The sequence below is a fragment of the Arabidopsis thaliana genome, chromosome 5, assembly GCF_000001735.4.
Source record: "Arabidopsis thaliana chromosome 5, partial sequence".
In the NCBI taxonomy this organism is placed as follows: domain Eukaryota; kingdom Viridiplantae; phylum Streptophyta; class Magnoliopsida; order Brassicales; family Brassicaceae; genus Arabidopsis; species Arabidopsis thaliana.
This window is the reverse complement of record NC_003076.8, coordinates 26,303,640-26,321,364: the sequence shown is the minus strand read 5'-3', so window position 1 is coordinate 26,321,364 and position 17,725 is coordinate 26,303,640. Positions and strand designations below refer to the sequence as shown.

General features: G+C 37.8%; 4 protein-coding genes across 7 annotated transcripts; all 4 read right to left on the bottom strand.

Annotated features, from left to right (window-relative positions):
• Nucleotides 1–2,507: 2,507 nt before the first annotated feature.
• Nucleotides 2,508–10,054, bottom strand: ATBCAT-5 (branched-chain amino acid aminotransferase 5 / branched-chain amino acid transaminase 5 (BCAT5)). The gene is made up of 12 exons (NM_125975.8): nucleotides 5,902–5,975; nucleotides 5,754–5,820; nucleotides 4,819–5,664; nucleotides 4,653–4,738; nucleotides 4,361–4,541; nucleotides 4,040–4,216; nucleotides 3,822–3,953; nucleotides 3,640–3,738; nucleotides 3,443–3,559; nucleotides 3,253–3,348; nucleotides 2,987–3,099; nucleotides 2,508–2,897 (listed from the first exon to the last, which is right to left on the bottom strand). Exons 3-12 carry the CDS (start codon nucleotides 4,945–4,947, stop codon nucleotides 2,780–2,782), a joined length of 1,248 nt encoding a protein of 415 aa, NP_201379.2. The 5' UTR covers nucleotides 4,948–5,664; nucleotides 5,754–5,820; nucleotides 5,902–5,975; the 3' UTR covers nucleotides 2,508–2,779.
• LINC4 lies at nucleotides 5,340–10,054 on the bottom strand (the record flags this gene model as incomplete). Of its 4 annotated transcripts, none has more annotated exons than NM_001203697.1 (10): nucleotides 5,340–5,539; nucleotides 5,620–5,664; nucleotides 5,754–5,820; nucleotides 5,902–6,127; nucleotides 6,223–7,928; nucleotides 8,050–8,133; nucleotides 8,256–8,526; nucleotides 8,622–8,875; nucleotides 8,958–9,167; nucleotides 9,563–10,054. In NM_001203697.1, 8 exons carry the CDS (start codon nucleotides 9,776–9,778, stop codon nucleotides 5,755–5,757), a joined length of 3,033 nt encoding a protein of 1,010 aa, NP_001190626.1. The 4 variants fall into 4 exon arrangements, with proteins under 4 accessions (NP_001190626.1, NP_001190627.1, NP_201378.5 ...); NM_001203698.1 differs by having other exon boundaries at nucleotides 8,622–8,912; nucleotides 8,971–9,167; NM_125974.5 differs by having other exon boundaries at nucleotides 5,368–5,664; nucleotides 9,563–9,778.
• Nucleotides 10,055–10,327: 273 nt separating this feature from the next.
• Nucleotides 10,328–13,145, bottom strand: AT5G65760 (Serine carboxypeptidase S28 family protein). Its single transcript, NM_125973.5, has 10 exons — nucleotides 12,678–13,145; nucleotides 12,407–12,593; nucleotides 12,182–12,315; nucleotides 11,985–12,097; nucleotides 11,778–11,901; nucleotides 11,426–11,575; nucleotides 11,178–11,333; nucleotides 11,020–11,099; nucleotides 10,872–10,921; nucleotides 10,328–10,628 (listed from the first exon to the last, which is right to left on the bottom strand). Exons 1-10 carry the CDS (start codon nucleotides 13,074–13,076, stop codon nucleotides 10,474–10,476), a joined length of 1,548 nt encoding a protein of 515 aa, NP_201377.2. The 5' UTR covers nucleotides 13,077–13,145; the 3' UTR covers nucleotides 10,328–10,473.
• Nucleotides 13,128–17,692, bottom strand: AT5G65750 (2-oxoglutarate dehydrogenase, E1 component). Its single transcript, NM_125972.5, has 9 exons — nucleotides 17,597–17,692; nucleotides 15,594–17,231; nucleotides 15,248–15,474; nucleotides 14,807–15,139; nucleotides 14,477–14,723; nucleotides 14,263–14,391; nucleotides 13,956–14,171; nucleotides 13,744–13,867; nucleotides 13,128–13,659 (listed from the first exon to the last, which is right to left on the bottom strand). Exons 2-9 carry the CDS (start codon nucleotides 17,151–17,153, stop codon nucleotides 13,418–13,420), a joined length of 3,078 nt encoding a protein of 1,025 aa, NP_201376.1. The 5' UTR covers nucleotides 17,154–17,231; nucleotides 17,597–17,692; the 3' UTR covers nucleotides 13,128–13,417.
• Between the last annotated feature and the right edge of the window lie 33 nt (nucleotides 17,693–17,725).

Here is a 17,725-nt window from a genome sequence, read left to right as displayed (position 1 = left end):
CAAAGCGCAAGTGATTGAACTAACAGTTCTTGGATAAATACAAAGAAACTTCTTCATACTATATATATCAAAGTTTTTTTCCTTTCAAATCCATCAATTAAATTGTCTAAAGAAATATCACTAATCAGAAGATCACATTTGGTGGATGGTGAATCACTTGCTATTTAATATACATTTGTCTTTTGAAAAGGAAAGGAGTTAATGATATGTACCAAAAGAGATGAAAAGAAGGTAGAGATATTGAAATTTGTGAGTGTAAATTCCGTTACGGTTGGTGAACAAAATTTTGCCAACCCTCGGAGAAAATTTACCACTAACAAATTTATGGATATTAAAACTTTTCTGGATCAGGTACGATTTTATCTATTATTAATCTCCTTAAGAGAAAAAATTGTAATAAAATATAACGGATTATAACTTATAAAATGACAAAGTTTCAAACTCACGGTGACAATACTGAATTGATAGATGGGTTTGTTTAATTCATTTATAAATGTAGCCACTTAATAATCATGCAGTATTAAAATTGAACCTAATGACGCCTGTCCCATGGACCCAAAATCAAATTTTAATCAAAGATTTGATAGGGATGTTACAAATCTAACTATTATAATTTAATTCAATAAATTTACTACTAACACTTATTTTCCACGGCAGCTGAGATTAAGGAACAAGAAAACCCACTATACCTCTTATTAAATGGCGTCACAATTTTTTGGACCTTCTTCTATAAACGTATGCTCTTAATCTTTTGTGTAAGATAAGTTGGTCAATTTGGGTGTATTGTTTATTATAATTTAGTTCCTTGCAAAACAAGTGAAATACGATTGAATATACATGCGAATAGCCTATTAATAATAGTGAAAAAATCATAAACAAAAATAATTATGAATTGTAACTTTTAATTGGTTCGTTTTTAAGTTTAATAAATTAGCCAAAGGCTTCTAGAGGGAAATAAAGGTTGACTTGTCTCCTGATGGTTAATAAAGAGTTAAAAGTCAAAGCACTTGGAAAAATATAAAGTCTTCAAATTATTGAGGTACAATGCACTGTTTATATGTTTTTGTAGAATAAAATATGTATCGTCATGAATAAAATATCTTTACTTATGGAAAAGTTAGTGTAAAGTTAATTTGAACTTTGAAGCTAAGGGTAATCACTAATCAACATGACAAAATGTGTATTCAGATTTCAACAACACTAGTAGGAAACAGGAATTGGTCTTTGCATCGTAGGCCATCCCTTCTTTTTCAATTTTCCCAACAAAAATTCAATAAACTCTTATAAAGTTTGTATTATTGAACTTATTATAATGTTATCGCCTATTTACCATGCATATACATGCATTTACGTTAATTAATACATTCATTTTTTCTCAATATATAACTCTTTTTCTTCTGCTTGTCTTTATATCTCAGTAATAACCAAGACTTGTGTTTGTAGTTTGTAATTTACTTAGGACGTATTGAATTAATATAACATAGTCATCTTAAAAGTTATGTTATATTGGGTTTGATACCAAGAAAATCATGTTTAAAATTTTTAATTCAATTATTAACCCAATGACTTTGGAAATCTATCCGAGATAAAATCATATGGATTCGAATTCGAATCATATATTATCTGTAAATAAATGATATCAGTTTGTAAAATCTTTTAGATGAAAAGACACATGATTGACTAAAATCCAATTATTCATAAACAAACAACTTAAAAACGAAAATGAGTGCAAAAAGCGAGAAAAAGAATAGTAAGTCAAAAGGTAAAGGCAGAGAAGAGGAAGGTCATTGTAATATGCATCTCAAGGCATCTATGCTCTCTTCTATGATTCTATATTCATCTCATACTTTTTTAGGATCCATTTACTTTTTCTTTTTGGAAGTATTCTAAAGATAAAAAAAAAAAAAAAAAGTGAGTTCATGATATGAATCTCGTGACAAATGTACACAATCCTTTAGTTACACTAAACTTTGAAATAGTTTAACCTAAAATATGTTATTATATCGTAATCATGAGATAATCATTACATCTTTTTACAAGAAAAAGCTCCACGTCTCCTCTTGTCGCTGGAAGCTTAATGAGTTCAATAATATCCTCTCAAAAATAGTATAAAGCATAGTTTTTTAAAATATCGGAAAACACACAGAAACACAATTGGATTGGATTCCTTGGAGATTATTTTTCAGAAATAAGGTTTTGAAGGAGGATAGGAGGGAAATGTGTCGGTCCAAAAACAAAGATAGTGGGATTTTTAGATTAGATTTTGGGTAACCAAATAATAATTAGTATATGATTAAAATAAGTACACGTCAAGTTGCATGTAGAAGAAGCTGTCACTCATTAAGCAAATAAAAAGCCACAAATCAGTGCCGAGTTCTTTTTCTCATTTCACACGCAATATTGTTTCCAATTCTTCGCCGTAGCTTTCTGATGCTAGCAAAATTCATTCACAAAACAATACCAAAGATGTGATAAAGACAGAACTATTTTTACACACTTTAGTCTGACTAGAATCTGAACTCAATCTGAATAGAGGTTTTTGGTAGTTTGTGTATGAGTTTTGCAAAGCCTATTAAAAAAAAAGTTGCGTACATGTACTTGAATAGCATTCGTGCTAGAACTAGCTTTTTATTCCCCGTTTTAGTTATTTTAAAGACAGATTATTGTTTATAGTTTCAAGTATCAGAATCTTGAAGCATCAGAAGCATGGAATTCTAATATATCTTCTGTATCTACTAACACATCCATATGTATAATATTGATATGTTCGTGACTGGTTTTAACTCAATTGAACAGTCCAGTTCATGTTATCTTCGCTCAGACCCATTTGCAGGCTCGTCAAGGAAGTGTAGAGTTGTTTCGAGACTGTTCCAAAGCCATCTTCTCCATAAGAAAACCTATCAAGATTTTTCGGAAAAGATTCTTAGTGTAAACTTTGTGATTCATTAGCTATAGTTGTTAACTGGTAAAAGAAAAGGTCTTGTACCTTTGGCTTTTGTAAGTGATGCTTCCAACCGGAGATAAAACAACGGCGGTTCCTGTGCAGAAAACCTCGTCTGCTTCTACCAATTCATCAACTGTCACATTTCGTTCCTCCACCTGAAAATCAGAATTAAGGACTCTTAAACCGAAATTTTGTTAAACTTACAAAACCATGAAGTATTTGCAGTCCGTAACTCAAGTTCCTCAGTTTTCTGACATACTTGATCAAGACTGTTGCCAAAAATTTGAAGAAGGGAATTTGGATTTTACCTTGAAACCTTGGCTACGAGCTACTTCGATGATACTCTTCCGGGTAATTCCAGGCAAGATGGTTCCTTTAATTTCAGGAGTAGATATCACATTATCCTGCACAAGAAGAGCCCAATCCAAGTAAACAAAGAATTTCGTTTCCAGCAAGAAACTTTAGATGTTCCAACGAAAAGATGATCTTTGATTTTACCTTCACAATGAAAATATTGCACGATGAAACCTCCTCAAGATATCTTTTGTGAAGGCAATCAAGGTATAAAACATCAGAATACCCTTTAGCTTTCGCAATCGACTGAGCCTTCAAGACCTAAAATTATTGATGATTAGTTAAGCTTTTGAGAACAGAGGAGAATAAAATTTGAAACAAGCTTTCAGCTTTGTACTTACTGCAGCATAATTACCGATGGTTTTAACACCTCCAGTACCGCCGGGAGTTGCACGATGGAATTCAGTTTCAACAATTAAGTTGATCGGCGCAACACCTTCCTGTAAAAGATATATCAGACTCAGAAAACGAAATGATGATTACAGATATCGCATCAGACCAACTACAAAAAAAAAAAAAAAACCTTGAAGTAGTTCCCGACAGGTGAAACAAAGATAAGGAAAGTGTATTCAGGAGCAGGAGCAAGACCAAGAACAGCTCCAGTTCCCATTAGCAATGGCCTTATGTATAATGATCCTTTACCTGGAGGTGGAATCTGTAACAAACAAAAGACGATCAATCGTAGAATGATGTAACACAAACACATAAAAGAAACAAATTCAAAAGCCTTATCCAAATTACCCAGCGTTTGTTAGCTAATACAGTAGTTTTCACAGCCTCAACAAACTGTTCAACGGTTGGAGAAGGCATACACATTCTTTCAGCGCCATTTCTCATTCGGATCGCATTCTCCTCAGGACGGAAGAGTAGAATATTCCCATCTTGTTTTCTGTAAGCTTTTAGACCTTCAAACAAACCCTACACACACAAATACAAGGCATCACTATAATAACAAAACAAAGTATCAGAACTTCTACAATTCAACTTGTATAGATCAAGTTAGGTATAGTCAAACTTCCATAGATCAGTTATAAAGGTGATGACTTAGAGAAATATACTTACTTGTCCATAGTTGAGAACACCAGCTGCTGGGTTAATGTCAATGTTACCAAAAGGTTGCAATTGACCTTGAGAGAATTCACCATCACGGCTACATTTCATGGCGTACATGTAATCCGTTGGTTTAAGCCCAAAATCAATCTTGTCCCAATCAATTTCGGCTAATTCAGTCACATCGGTGGTGCTGCACCCAAAAGTCACAAAATCACAGAATTGTAAACACAACGCAAGTACGAATTCAAGTCAACTAAAACTGATTCTGTCGTTGTTTCCATTGAGATCGAAGAAGTCAAACCTGGAAGAAACGGCGTCGCATCGTCGGTTTCGGGAAACTTCACTAACGATGAAATTGGAAGAGATGGGAGAAGGACAGTGACGAATCTACAAGAATCAGAATATTCGAATCAGATTTTGTTCATAAAACATGAGTTTTCGGAAGAAGTGATATTTTTTTTAATTACCCTGAGAGAGGAAGAGGGAAAGTTTCTGAGGGAGGACAAAGAGTGGAGGCGCGTCGTGGAAGTGGCGGCGCGTGAAGCACAGAGGATGTAATTTCTATGAAAACCTGAGGCAACGGCGCTTCTCTCCATGACTCGAAAATATTCGTGATGCTGATGTTGAATGATGTTGTTCTTCTTCAACCTTGTTGATGTCAATGTGGAGCACTGTAGCCTCTCTCTCACTCACTATTTTTTATTAAACCCTAAATTGATTAATCCTATTTTCTGTCATTTTCTTCGGATTTCTAATATCGGCAAAACTAATATTTTGGGTTATGAAAAGGATTTTAATCGTCATCTAAAAAACCAAAAGTGACATTTAAATTATCAATTAAATCTAAATGTTTTAAGAAGTTACTTCAATATCGACAGTCAGATATCTTTTACGTGAGAAAAACATATCTAGCCCAATGGAAGTTGTGGGCCGGGCTAGAAAGAAATCTACAGAATGGGCCACGGTAGTCCAGCCGAACACTCTTGCTGTTGACACTTACTAACCGATGAGCTAAAAGACATCAATCATCAACATCATTACAAGTAGAAGAAACAATAAACCCCGATAATGATTTCGGCTTTTTAGTCTCACAAATCATATATTCTCAAATACACACACTGCAACACACTAGAAGCCAACGATTTTTCCCTACCCTACCTTAACTAACCAACACTACTCACTCGAAATCTGGAAGAAAAAAAAAAAACTGACTATGATTATCACATCGACCGATCGAGTTTTAAAATCAATCAAATCCATTTACATACCCTTATCTTCTCTAGAAACCAAGCCCAAAAGGATTCATAGAGTTTCTGCATCAACAGACAAGAAACAACTACTCTTGTTAGTGACTTTGACAACATATGTGGGGGTTAGTTATCTGGTGAAGACTGAGACGTACCTTATGTGCATATATCTTCTGTTGCAGCTTCATTATGAATCACTGTTTCAGACGCGTTTATCCCAGTCTACAGAAATAGCCAAAGGGTATTATTCATCTGTTGTAAAGTTTGCAGGCAATTCTTCTTTAAAGAGTTCATGAAAACTACCTGATTGCAATCACCATCTTCTGTCTCCTCTCCCATCTTTCTCCCTGCTTCCGAAGGACTTTCTGAGCAGTCAAGGGTTGTGACTTTGTTGGTCACCTCTGTCTCACACGTTACTCTTGTGATCTTAACGGTTTCACTGATGACTACCATACCACTTGGCGTCTGGGTTTGGCTTGATGGTAGTTCATGTTTGTCCTCAGGCACATTTTGCGGGCTTGATATGACACTGAGAAAAAGAAGATGTAAGATTCAGATTTTAAAATTGATGTAAAAACAAGAAAACAAATGTGTAAAATTTAATATTGAATGATCAGACTTTACCTCTGGGTATCAGCTTCATCAGAATATTTTTGGGTAACATCATGTTTCCTCTTTTTGTTATTGCTTGGTTCGCTAGTCTCATCTCCAGATGTGTTACCTCTTCTTTTCCTTCCTGCTTCAAGTCTTTCAACCGCAATAGACAGTCCCTCAGTGTAAGCCTTTTCTTCTCTTCTCGACGATTCTAGCTTCAACTTTTCTGAAGGCACTCCTCCTTCTTCTTCATAATGATGCATTAGGGTGGATTTCTCTGGAGAAGTCTTGAAAATCAGATTAGTACATCGTTTTATCCATGAAAATGGAGTGGCAGATGAAGGGGTTAAGCCGTTCTGTCTTTCCATTGAAGAGTTGTAGCCATCTTCGCTATTACTCACAGTGCTGACTCCATTTTGCAGGTCAAGTTCATCATCCCGAGACACAACCTTCTGCTTCAAAGCAGAAACCTTTTCCCAGCTACGCTCTAAATTGGACAGCTGCATTTTAGCCATGGACATATCATCTAATGCAACTTTCAGATTCTCTAATTTCTTCAGTTCTTCAATCTCATGTCGGATTTCATCTCTTTCAGCACGAAGCATATGCCTTTGCGTCTCTAGTTTTTCTCGTTGCACCTTTAGCTCCTCAACCGAATCCTTTAACTCTGCCCACTCCCTCTCTCTTCTTTCACGATCCAATTTGATCTCCAACCTCTCAGCATCCAACCTCTTTAGTTCCACTTGGACATGTTCTAACTCTTTCTCTGCCATTTCCTTAAGCGACTGTATACGCTCCTCTTCTAACTTCTTCTCTTGCTCAAAAGCCTTTTCTCTATCCCTTGAAGAATTTTCCAATTCTTCTCGTTTGTTTTCGATGCAATACTCCAACTCTCGTTTCTGCATCTCAATGCCCAACAAGAAGTCAGCACGCTCACGCTGTATCTTGCTAAGCCATTCAGAATGTTCCTCCACCATCTTATTCATGAATTCTTCACGCTCTCGGTTTAGCGACTCCACATCGTTTTTGTGCTGATTTCTCAATGCATCTCTTTCCTCTTTGATGTTATCACGCTCGTCCTTGAGATACATTGAAAAAGCCTCTCTTTGCCGAGTTATATACTCTGCTTCTTTTCTTAACTCTTCCCTTTTCACATCAATGTGTTCCCACTCAGCCTCAAATTTAGCTTTCTCCACCTTCAATCTATCAGCTTCAGCCAGCATTTCAAGCTTTTGGGCCCTCAAATCATCTAATTCCTCCTTAAGTTTCATCTCCAGAGTAGATAATTCGCTTGTCTCACTCTTCAAGGCTTCAAGTTTTTGTGTTGCAGAATCAACCCGTTTTCTCTTGTCTTCTAATGACGTCAAAGACTGCTGCAGCTCCAGGTCCAATTTTCTAAGCCGTTCCTTCTCATCCTCCAGCATAGTAGTCTTACGGTTAATATCTTCCTCTGTAGCAACCAAATTCTTCTCTTTCTCATCAAGGTTAAAAGACTTCTCTGTTATATCTTTTTCTTTCTCTGCCAATGCTCTTGATTGAACTTCCAAGTCATGTTCTTTTTCACCAACTAGGTCTTCCCTCTGCTTGATATCAACCTCCCTTAATTCCCAAGCCCGTCTCTTGCTCTCAATTTCAACTTCCACCGATTTGCTCTTACATTCCAATTCAGCTTCCACATCAGATTTTCTTTTCCTCAGGATAACTTCTTGATTCGCTAAGACGTTCTGAATTAGTTCCTGTATTGAAAGTTAAAAAGCATTTTCATTAAATCTAGCAAACAAATGAACACAAAACTTAAAGTATGAATGGTAACTACAAGGTTGGTTGAATGGTAACTAAGTATGAATGGTAACTCACAGATTCCTTGCTGGCAATTTTTTCTTCAGCAACAAGCAGTTCTTGCTCCTTCTTAAGTAGCGAAGATTCCCTTTCAGAGACAGCCTGTTTTTTGCAAAAAAAAAAAAAAAACATGAAAACATTACTATCTTGTCTCCCAGAAATTTTTTTGATGACCTATAATGCAAAACCAAAAATAACAGAGAATTGTGTGAATAAAAACAAACCTCTTCTCTTTTAGCACACAAGGCTAACGCAATCTCCAAGTTGGATTTTTTGTCTTCGAAGGCTTTGCGTTCCTCCTCAAATGTGGTCTTTGCAGTATCTAACCCCTTTTCAAGTTCAGCTAATTCTTGGGATCTAGCAAAAATGTGATCTTCTCTTTGATTTAGTGAAACTTGTGCATCCAATAATCTTTCATGCTCTTGCTGCAAGCTCTTCCGCCTCTCATTTAAAGTCTGTCGCTCAATAACCATTTCGTTCTCTTTCGTTTCACACCTAAACCATGTAAAGAAAGAACCAACACAACAACTTAATCCCACACATTAATAGTACAAGTCCAAAAGCCCAGTAAACCGAGAGAAAAGACTTACTCAGACTTGAAAGATGCAAGACGCCGAGTAAGATCATCTTCACGACTTTCAACTTCTTTCAACTTTCTCTCTGCAATTCGGTGATACCGGTTAGCTTCTGCTTGTAAAGCCTCTGCTGCGCGCATTTTTGCTTCAGCATCTGCAAGTTTCTTCAGCGCATCCTCGATCATAACATGTGCTTCCGACATAGTACTCCCAGCAGAAACTTTTGTTTCGGCACATTCTGCGCGCATCTCATGCAGAGTCTTCTCCAACTGAGAGAAAAAGAACAAAACAAAATCAATAAACAGACTGGAAACAACATGCTTTTGCTAGCTCTCAAAGTTAAGAACTTACACTAGAAATGCACTCCTTCGCAATCCCTACATCCTTCTTCAAACTCTCTTCTCGTTTCTTTGCTTCAGCTAGAGCCGAGACATATGCTGATTTCTCTCGCATATGTGTTAGGTCAGACTCATCCACAGAGGCCTTAATCTCTTCATACTGCGAAGACAATTCGTTTTTCTCCAAAAGGAGAAGACCCATGTTGTGTTGGTAATCATAAACCTACATGAAAGTTAAGATCAATATAGCACTGCCAATAGATTTTACTGATAAAACATGCAAGAGAATAAACTAGCCCATACAACAATCTCAACCTAAGAGGAAACAAAATCGAAACTTTAAAGGTCCCAAAGCAAAGCAATAACTGCAGTAAACCAATTACATCCTATAAAATTGTCAGGATTGACCCACGAGCGTAACGGAGATGACTGAAACAATTAAGGGCAGTCACAAAAACGAATTAAATTCATATGAACTGAAAAATCAAACTTCAAGGGCACAAGCTAATCCCAGTAATTATAACACTCTCATTAGTTAGTTTCATTGTGTTCCCGCCTAGAGTACTCTGCTCATAACACTAGAGAAAGAGAAAATCAACGAAAAATCGAGAAGCAAACCTCAGATTCTAGCTTGGCGATGTAAGCGATTAAGGCAGCTTTATCCCTATTCTTGATCGATTGTTCATCAAACCCAGCATCTTTGAGCCGCTTCCACATGATTTCTTCAGTGAGAGGGCTTTTCAAAACCCTAGAATTAGGCGTAATCGTCAATCTATTAGTAGCCGCCGTACTCGGCGTTATCGGAAATCGCTCCGAACGAGAAGAAGTTGCCATAGTCTCTCCCAATATCACAATTACGGAGAATCGAACCTAAATTCCTCCGATCTCCGATCAAAAGCACGGTGCTTGTCTCTTCACTTTTTCTATTTCTCTCTCGCACAACAAAGAAGAGTTCTGTGACAGTGCGTTGTAGAGAGGTCTAGTCTCTCTCTTCTTTTTTTAGGTCGACGTTTTAGTCAAAAGAGTTTTTATTCGACCAGTCAAAATGCCCAAACGACGGCGTTTTATGCCTTTTCCTCCTCGTTTTTAGCGGCCAATACCAAAATTTTCAATTTAGTTTAAACGAGGTGATTATATATGGTAATTAAAATTTCCGATTTTCTCAAGAGTCACGACTGTATGGTAATTAAATTTTAGATTTTCTACTCATAACCATTAAATGTTTCATACTTTCTTCTGCCATAAAAACACAATGTGATGAAAATTAATATTTAGAAGATATGATTCTTTAAGATCCTTGACAGATGTGTTTGGGTGTATCAGCCAGACTCATAAATCTTATTCTGTACTTCTTTTGTTTGCGTGTATTCATATATAATTACCCAAAAACGAAAAAGTTAAGCTAGTAGAAAAGATTAGTGATCATTGAGAGTTTACATAGTTACATGGATTTATTCAAAGCATGTGTTCGCAATACAAAGTTTGCAGATTCCGAGTTACACACTGAGACGATTCTTTTCATTGTTCTCTTACCAAGAACGTTTTAACAGAGAAACCTTAGCTTCTTTTTCTACTCGATAAGTTTCGATCCATCCTTGAATCAACCGTATCTCGGCTTCCCGCTGGTCCACAAGCCATTTCGGGTCTTCTGGTGTTGAAGGTCGTAGATCCAAGTGATGTGCACCTGAGAAAAAAAGAAGAAAAAGCCAGAATCAACTTAGTTTGTGAGTTTCAAAGAGAATAGATGATGATTATGATTATGATCATGATGTTGTAAGATAGATATACCAAAAATAATTCATCAAGTCAATAAAATGTAGACTACTGCTACTATGATCAAACGTTTTTAAGTCTATGCAAATGAAAAAAAAAAAAAAAAAAAAAACAGATTAGTTACGAGAGAGATTGATGAGGCTTTTAGTTATACCTTCTTTTGTGACGAGAGCAACAATGGTATCAGATAAGTTCTTGAGAACACTGCATATTACGAGTCAAACTCAAGCATTTGTCACGATTACGAGATTCGTTTTGTAAAATAGCTCTTGGGATTTGAGTAAAGGGAACAATATTCTTACCTGCCACCACTCCAAGGATCTAACAGACCATTTGAGAAAATGATGTTACTTCCAAATGACTTCAAGGTGGTCGCTATATCCTTTTACATTACAGAGACATAGTAAAGATTCAGAACACAGCATTGAAAGAATCTTGAGTTTATCAAAAGATGTCTTACATGTCCACCGAACTCTGTTGTGACCCATTTGGGTCTTGGATTAACTCGGAATGTATTCCAGCATTCCTCTTTGTATGAAGAGTAATTAAAACCATAACCTGGAAACATGCTGTTTTCTTGGTTGCTAGACATGGGCATTACCATCTCCGTGCATGCCTATTGTAAACGGATGGTGAAAGTGAATAATGGCGTCACTGAAATATTATCAGAAAAAGGAAAGATAAACAAAGCAGTTGACTTTTTCATACCTGCCAATTCCATCCATCCAACCCATGAGGGTCATCATCCAACTTGAAGCAGTCAACATTTCCAGTATAGTTGTAGTACACACTTATCCCTGCATATATGCGATCTAGGATGCTAGCATTACTACCAGCACCGTCAATTTTTCTGCAGACCTATAGAAAGATACACCACATTGAACAAAGACTTTAACGGACGTGGTTGAACAATAGCCTGACGCAACAAGCAAATCTTTAAAGCATAGCCTCCCCGGATCGTTGATGTAAAGATGAAAATCCAAATGATCTAGCGAATGCATTCTCAGATTTCTTCTACAATATTCGTATAAACTCATAAAGTGTTACTTCCCAAATATACCTCTCTAATGGGATGTCCAGGCAAAGGCATCATGAAGTCAGCAGGATACGGATAATCCACCATTGCCAAATAACTATAGGCAGAGTCCAGCCAGTCTGAAAGGTCATCAGTACTGTTCAACACCCTGCAAATCGAGAAACAATCCATTGAACTATTACTAATCAATACACTTAACAAGCGCACACTAACTCCAATTTATTTGTTTACCGGCAAAAGTGAAAAGTTTTCGTCAACTGCAGAAGGCCATTTTCCTTCTGACCCTCTGCTATTATTGCATCCCACGAGTCCTTAATGGTATTGAAGCAGCTGCTACTCTCACGCTACAAACAAAAACACGGTCCCTATATGATTAAAGAAAGACAAGATAAAGTCAATCGACTAAGGGAAGCAAAAGTATGTATTACCTTGAAATCATTTGATGCAATGTCATAGAACGTCTCAGGAGGTACAACATCTTCAAACTGAAGAATTGGAGCTGAGGAAGCTAAAGCTCCTATTGCAATGTGAGGATACTTGAGCCTCATCCATGCTGCTAACACTGTTGCATCAATAACAACAAACACAAAAACACAATTACTCCACAATCTCATTTAAAAAGAATTCCACTAACACAAAAGTTGCTCACTTACTTCCACCATATGATCCACCAAACAACACAACTGGGCAAGCTTCCGCAGACAAGTTGCGTTTCAAATCAGTGACAAAAACAGCAAAATCAGCAAGAGCTTGCTCAGTAGTGAGATATGATAAAGTGGTAGCGTTCTTGTAAGCTTCTTCCCTGCTTCCATAAGGCATAGACTCTCCATAATACCTATGCTATACCAAATCCCTAAAATCAGTAACAAATTGCTTCTTCTTTTTCCAATTTCCAACAGGAAAAATAAAACAACACCAACGAACCTCGGGGAAAACAAGCAAGGCACCGAACTTGGGAGCGATATCCCAAATGAATCCAGAGTTTGTAGCAAACCATTCAATATCACCTTCGTTGCCGCAGTAAAGGAAGATAGGTCCAAGCGCAGAAGCACCAAGCCAGTGATCGGAATTGATGAGGTAGCGTTGAGAGAATTTGGGAAGATCGGCGAAGCTGAAGTGGTCCAGCTGCTGTGAGAAGAACTTAGTCTCGTATCGATACTCGTTTCGATCTCCCCGGAACTGCTGGATTCTGGCTTCTCGGTTCTGGAAAGTGTAGCGAGGGAAACGAGGTAAAAGCTTGGAAGAAGACAGTGAAGATCCGTTTGACGGAAACACTAGAGTGAAGAAAGTGAAGATCAGAAGCAAGCAAAAATGGCTCGCCATAACTTTTAACTTTGATAGCTTTTTCTCTCCAGTTACAAGATTGCAACTGCCTCAAGCTGATACAGTCACTGATAAAACCAAACCGAACCAAAATCAATCCAAAGTTGAACCAAATTAATGAATTATCATACTAAACCAAACGGTTTAAATCTTTTTTCCTTTTATCTCGATTAAATCCTATAACAAACCAAACAAATCGAATAAACTTAAATTTGTAAGTCTAGCAAACATCTGTTTATTTTCCAGTGACACTCTTTGGTAACCAAAGATTCTCTCATGAATCTTTTATTTTTGTGTTGTGTCTTTTTTATACAGGCTCAAGCCTCTCAAGCTGTGTTTTTTTAAGGGATGACGGGGGTGATGGGGTCAGGTTGAAGAGCTTTCTTCACAAGATCAGTCTGCTCCTTAACATGAAGCTGGTAAAATCCTGTGGCTGTAGCAGCTGAGGGAAGACGACCAACGTATTTGATGTCGTTGAAGTTTCCTCTTTGCAGTGCTTTCATCGCGGTGCAAAGCCTTAGGGCTATGTATTGGTATCCTCCCATGTTCATCGGCTCTTCTTGACACCACACGATCTCTGCATCTGTTAAACACAAGAACAAAAGTTTCAAAGAATTCCATAATCAACCAAAACTATTGAACACAAACTTGAGTTTTCGACGCCTACTTGGATATCGCTTTAGTTCTCTTTGGATGAGATCATATGGAAATGGGCAAAGCTGCTCTACTCTGCAAATGGCTACATCCTTTGTTTCAGACTTCTTTCGCTCTTCGTCAAGCTCATAGTAGACCTGATTCATTGACATTTAAAGTATTAAATTTCAGAATGTGGGAACTTTGTTAGTTAATGACGGAAAAAGTGGATCTTTTTTTTTATACCTTCCCAGAGCAGAGGACTAGACGTCTGATACCTTCTTCAAGATCAGAGTGGCCACTTTGATCTTTGATCAACCGTTTAAATCGAGTTCCTTGCTTGTCAAATCCAGGATGTCCTTTAACATCATCGAATTCCGAGAGATTAGATACACACTGTTTGTGACGAAGCAAGTTTTTGGGGGCCATCACTATAAGAGGCTTGCGAAAGTCCCTGTGTATCTGCAAATGGATGATATCAAGCATGTGAGTGTGAAGAATACGAAAATTAAGTAACAACATTTTACGAACTTGGGATAAATAGATATTTTACCTGCCGACGCAGAACATGGAAATAGTTGGCAGGTGTAGTAACATTAACAACTTGCCAATTACATTCTTGAATCTGCTTTCGAAGAGTTGGGTCCATCTCAGGGATAACGTAAGGATTGTCATCACTCATCTGCAGTTAAAATTTTCAAATGAGAGGGAAACAAATACAAAAAGTGGAGAGAATCTTAACGGTAAGTATCGGTCATATAATATACCTGAAGGAAACGTTCCAATCTTCCACTGGAATGTTCAGGACCCTGACCATCATATCCATGAGGAAGTAAAACTACTAGACCAGTTTGACGGAGCCATTTGGCTTCCCCACTGCTTATGAACTGATCAAACATAACTTGTGCGCCATTAGCAAAGTCTCCAAACTGAGCTTCCCATATCACCAGAGAATTGGGATTTTCCATCGAATAACCCAGTTCGAAACCGAGAACACCAAATTCTGAAAGGGAGCTGCATACACAAACAACGTAAAGATCATGTAAAAACAATTGAAGAGTGGTTATCATCTCTAGAGATTAAAAAAAAATGCATACCTGTTGCTGACAGTGAACATTTCAGGGTCTTGGTTTTTGATTAGGTGATCGAGGGGACAATATTCCTCCCCGGTTTCTTGATCATGAAGCACTGAGTGTCTATGACTGAAAGTTCCTCTTTCAACATCTTGACCACTTAGCCGAACATGGTTCCCTTCCACAACCAGTGTAGCAAAAGCAAGTGCTTCTCCAAGTCCCCAGTCAATGCCTTCTCCCGATTCAATCATTTGAGCACGTTGTTCATAAACTCTTTTAACTCCTCTGTGTGGCTTAAAGTTCTCAGGGAAGGTTGAGATTGCCTTTCCCACATTCTTCAAAATCTCTGGCTTCACTCTGCAAAAGAACAAGGGAATAGTTTTCCAGCAAAATGTTACATTGAAAAAGAAAAGAAAAAAGGCCAAAAGGCATTGACAAACTAAATGAAATAAAAATGTTTTTTACCCGGTGTTTCGAATCCTAGAAATCTGCTCCGGAGACTTGAATCCAGTCCAGTGACTTGCCAGCCAGTCACGTTTTTGTGGAATATAATCTTTACTTGCCTCATATTCTTCATTGAGGATAGAGCTTACTTTCTTTTGAATCTTATCAATATCTTCTTGGGTTACCTGTCCAGATTGCAAGAGCTTCTCCTGGTAGATTTGAAGTGACGAGGGATGACTGCGTATCACCTATCACCAACAAGTAACATCCGTTTTTAAACAAAAAAAAAGTACAAGAAAAGTATGAAATGGAAACTTGAATTGGTTATTAGATTATTTCACAGAGATGGATGATATAATAGCCAGACCTTGTACATTTTTGGTTGTGTGAATGACGGTTCGTCTATCTCGTTATGCCCAAAGCGACGGTAGCATACTAAATCAACAACAACATCAGAATGGAACGTCTGGCGCCACTCAGCAGCAAGCTCACAAGCATGCACTACTGCTTCAATGTCATCTGCATTGACATGGAAAATTGGGGCGCTCAAAGCCTTTGCAACATCAGTGCAATACTGTGAAGACCTTCCTTCCCTGGGATCGGTTGTGAAAGCCACTTGATTATTCACCACAATGTGCACTGTTCCACCGGTACAGTAGTTAGGAAGTGCACTAAGATGGAGAGTTTCATACACCACTCCTTGTCCGGCAAAGCTACCATCCCCATGGATCAAAATACCCATGTTCTTTGTTCTGTTCTCGTCTTTCGTGTAATATTGTTTCGCTCTGGTTTTACCTATCACAACAGGATCTACTGCTTCCAAGTGACTGGGATTTGCTACCAAAGACAAGTGGAGATGTTTGCCTCCTCTAGTTGGACGATCATAAGATGTACCCAAGTGGTATTTCACATCACCTGTTCCGGTGTAAAGCCCAACTTCATCTACTGGCCTAGTACCACCGCTAAACTCGCTGAATATTTGGCGTAGAGGTTTTCTAACAACATTACCCAAAACATTAAGTCGACCCCTATGGGGCATACCGATAACTATGTTCTCTACCCCGAGATCTGCAGACCTATCGAACATCTCCTTCATGCCAGGAATCAAAGATTCAGCACCTTCCAGTCCAAACCTTTTAGCCGTGGTCCACTTAGTAGCCAAGAAATTCTCAAACTGTGTGCTCCAGGTAAGCCTATCATAAATAACCATCCGACGCTCACTATTGTACTGTCGAGGAGTTGGGGTCTCGATCTTGTCTCTCAACCAGTTACATTTATCCCTATCAGCAATGTGCATGTACTCATACCCTATAGTCCCACAGTAAGCTTGCTCAAGCCTCGACAGTATCGACCTCAGTGTTTGAACCGGGCGGTTCTCAGAGAGAAAACCCGACATCCTCCATACACCCAGAAAGAATTCCCGATCAAGATCAGCCTCAGTAAACCCATAAAGACCTGGCGTGAGATCCTCTGGAATCTCTCTCTTCTCTAGACCTAAAGGATCAAGCTTGGCCTTCATGTGGCCATTAACCTGGTAAGCTCTAACTAGCAACAACAAACGCATGCTTTCTTGAATGGTTTGCCCCGAGATACCAGGCGATGTAGAAGCCTGACCCACAAAATTCCTAAAAAAGTTATCCCACGACTCATCAACACTGTTGGGATCAGCCTCCCAAGCTCTTTGTAACTCCTCTAGATACACACTGCTTGTTCCATCTAAGAAGCTATCAGTTAGCTTAGAAAGTGGGACAGGACGTGGAACAGGTGCAGCAGACTCTGCCTTTGATTTGAGTATTGTAGAGTGAAAACATCTGGTTTGACAAGGCAAAACCCTTGTTCTAGTGGCATATGAACCACAACGAGACTGAGACAGTGTCCTTCTTATGGCAAGCTTTGCCACAGAAGAACCGATTCTAAACCAAACCATAGCTTAAGTAATCTATCAGTAACAACGAACCATACAATCCCAGAGTCTCCGATTTTTCAAATTGTTTAATCTCTGAACCTGAAAATGATCCATTAAACAACACAATAAAATACTCAACAACATAAAAAGAAAGTAGATAAGTCAAAAATGGCTAATCAAGTAACGACTTAGTTATATATATATATATATATATATATATATATATATATATCATGCAAACATACAAAACATAGAAAATTTAAAACGAAAATAACCTATAATCCCATATTTTCTCAGCGATCTGACCTCATTCAGATCATCGAAATGTTTTTGAATTCCCAAATATTTTGGCTTTAACAACTTTCAATTTCGGAGAATTTCCATCAGAGAAAATTAACAATAACCAAAAAAAAGTAGTAACTGAAAAAAAAAATTAAGCAGGAAGATTCACGAAGAAGACGAACCTGGATCAAAGATGGAGACGATCCCAGTGAAGTGGCTTCTAGGAGACAGAGAAAGAAGGAAAGAAAAGTAAGAAAGTGCACCGCCTTGAAAAATCCATGTTTGGCTACAAGGATAACTATATACCTGTT